The 2,779-nt window shown below is 40.1% G+C and overlaps 1 protein-coding gene across 1 annotated transcript in view; it reads left to right on the forward strand.

Annotated features, from left to right (window-relative positions):
* The window catches only part of LOC108687690 (epithelial discoidin domain-containing receptor 1-like), a 154,293-nt gene that overhangs the window by 128,940 nt on the left and 22,574 nt on the right, over positions 1 to 2,779 (forward strand). Inside the window, exons 8-10 of the mRNA XM_018193603.1 lie at positions 197 to 536; positions 1,989 to 2,173; positions 2,534 to 2,688. Of these exons, the coding sequence (XP_018049092.1) occupies positions 197 to 536; positions 1,989 to 2,173; positions 2,534 to 2,688 (680 nt within the window). The remainder of the gene's footprint in view (positions 1 to 196; positions 537 to 1,988; positions 2,174 to 2,533; positions 2,689 to 2,779) is intronic.

The raw sequence follows: 2,779 nt of genomic DNA on the forward strand, positions 1-2,779 counted from the left end.
GTTTTTAGAGCGAATTGTCATTCTGAAGAGTAAAATCTCACTCTTAAGATTAAAAATTAAATCATTCTTTTTCAAGACTGGCTCAATTTTCACTTTTTAAAGTGAGATTCTATTTGAAAAAATTTAGGAAGTATATTTAATTATTTTAAGGATCCTAAATAAAACTGATCTCTTTCTCTTTCTTTTATTTATTTAGACATAGCACACGGCAATTTCACGCCCGAGGAAGCCCCGACCACCGAATCACCTATCCAGAGTGATGTCTTCGTCGAGAAGAACGGCGCCGCCGAGGGCGAACTACCAGTTTCGACTGCGAAACACGACGACCCCACGTACATGGCGATCGTGATCGGCGTGCTGACCGCCGTAATACTTTCACTCGCCGTAGCGATATTTCTGATTGTTTCGCGACACAGACAACGCAAGTGCTTCGCCAGCCCTATGACTGGTAAAGCCCCTTCGCATTTAGGATCCACCTGCGCTACCGTCGAGAAAGGCGCAGCTCTGATGGCATACACCTTAGAAGATGATGAAAGGTACAATCGATTACTTGATGAAAAATAAAAAAATAACCGTAAAAAGAAAATGAAATGCTGCTGCTAGATAATACGATCTTAAATAATGTAATCCAAAATGTAATTCCTTCAAATGTAATTAATTGCGCTTTCACGTATATCTTACATTAATATAATTTTTTTATGATTAAAATATGTTAATTGTTGAAAGATAAAAAAATTGTATAATTTAAAAATATATTATTCGAGCAAAAACAATATTTTTCGCGTTATAATATTCTAATTAAAATATTTAAATGATGTTTTAATAGCTTTAAAATAATTAAATTTATTAGCTATTGGTGGTAAGCTCAAATAACTTTGAATGGTCTTTATTACTTTTTACCGACATTCTCATTTATTGCGCCGCCATGTCTAGACAGCCGGATATAGGGTCATGCGAATACTCGCTTTTGCATCGCGAAGCATGTTTAATGATAATACACAAGCGCCGTATGGGGCACCGTATTCCTCATTTCTTCCAAGTTTGTGTCTACAGTACACTCGCTCAGATGACGGAAGCAGCCTTCCAATAAACTTTCCATCTACCATGCTCGTTAGTGAACGTCCAATAACGTCCAATAACGGACATCCTCGGGCAATATATCGAGTTTGTGCGGCACGAATGTCTCCAAAGGAGATCCTCCGGCCGCCTCGTAACTCCGAAGCATCCCGCACCAGTTTCGGCATCGATCCCCTCTTTCCGAGTTCCCTGTCCGCTTTGTGCAATCCGATATTGCAGTTGCGAGCTTCGTACCGAAAGAGAGAACGTGTAACGTGCAACTTCAAGTAGGCGTACGAATGTTGCGCTGAGCCTTTGACGGACCGCGTGTTCCGCACACATAATACTAAAATTTCCAAGCGGAAAATATACTGCTCTTGAAAACCGAAGATCTGTACAATCCGCAAAGTCAGAGTTATTTCAATGCATTTTAAATGCGATTCTTTTTAAATGCGATGCGAATTAATAACATCTCATCGCATTAATATATACTATGATTTAAAATGAAGCTATTTATATAAGACTGATAAAAAATGCTTATTGTATGATGTGATTTGACTATACCTAAGTAGATGATAATATCGAGTTGCATGTATAAAAAGGAATATATGTTATATGACGAAAAAAAATATATTTTGTTATTAGTCAAAGAACGAAAAATATAAGGGTAATTTAATAGAAATTTTATAATAGACTGAGGTCGCATAATGTATTCAATAACAAAACATATATTATTGCATCAATAATATACATTTCATATATGTTTGATTGATTACACTATGTGACCTCAATCTTTTATACAATTTGAACATTTTTGTCAATCTATCTAAATTATCTCGCTTTACCCTATTTATATATAGCTACAAGAAATTATTGGCCATCATGACCTGATGATAAATGGAATGACTATTAATCAATTGCTTCTCTTTCAGATACGCAGGCGGTTCTCTACCGACTTTGCCCCTCGGAAATCGTCTTCTAGACATCGTGAAGTTGGACGACTACCAAGAGCCATATCAGGCGCTAAAGTACGCTCCGTACTACAGCTACAGCACCGTCGTTATGGAGATGAAAGACATGATGCTGAACAACAAGGGCACCAACATCAATCACTCAGGTATGCGGCGCTCGAACGCAACTACACCTACGGCGTCTACATCTACATCTATTCGCGACTATTTGCATACGCACATTTACACACACATACACACACACACACACACACACACACACACGCGCACGCACACACACGCACGCACACACTCGCACGCACGCACGCACGCACACGCACGTACACACTTATGTACGCACTCTGCGTACATACATTCAAACGCCGCGGCTCCTGTGCCAACGGCCATGCACCTACATACGTCCCAGCAACAAAGCATTCGCTCTGACCGCAATCAATACACCATCCCCTTCTGCGCTCGCTCCTCCTTTGCTATATCATCCGCAGCAGTATACGCAAACGGTGCAGTTGACACGTCGTACGATTATGCGGTACCGGAACTCGGCACGGTACCCCTGCTCAATCAGGATGCCGGCGCCGGCCGCGGAGCGACCGTCTCCAACGCCACCGGCGATCAGGACTTCTTTTCCAAGAGTTCGCGGACCAAGACCGAGGACAAGAAGGTGATAAATTCACATTTTCTTAATCCTTTACGAGTTTAATTTTATATTTTACGTTAGTTAATACGTTAATTTAATAAACATATATATATAT

This window comes from Atta colombica, unplaced genomic scaffold, assembly GCF_001594045.1.
Source record: "Atta colombica isolate Treedump-2 unplaced genomic scaffold, Acol1.0 scaffold210, whole genome shotgun sequence".
Lineage (NCBI taxonomy): Eukaryota > Metazoa > Arthropoda > Insecta > Hymenoptera > Formicidae > Atta > Atta colombica.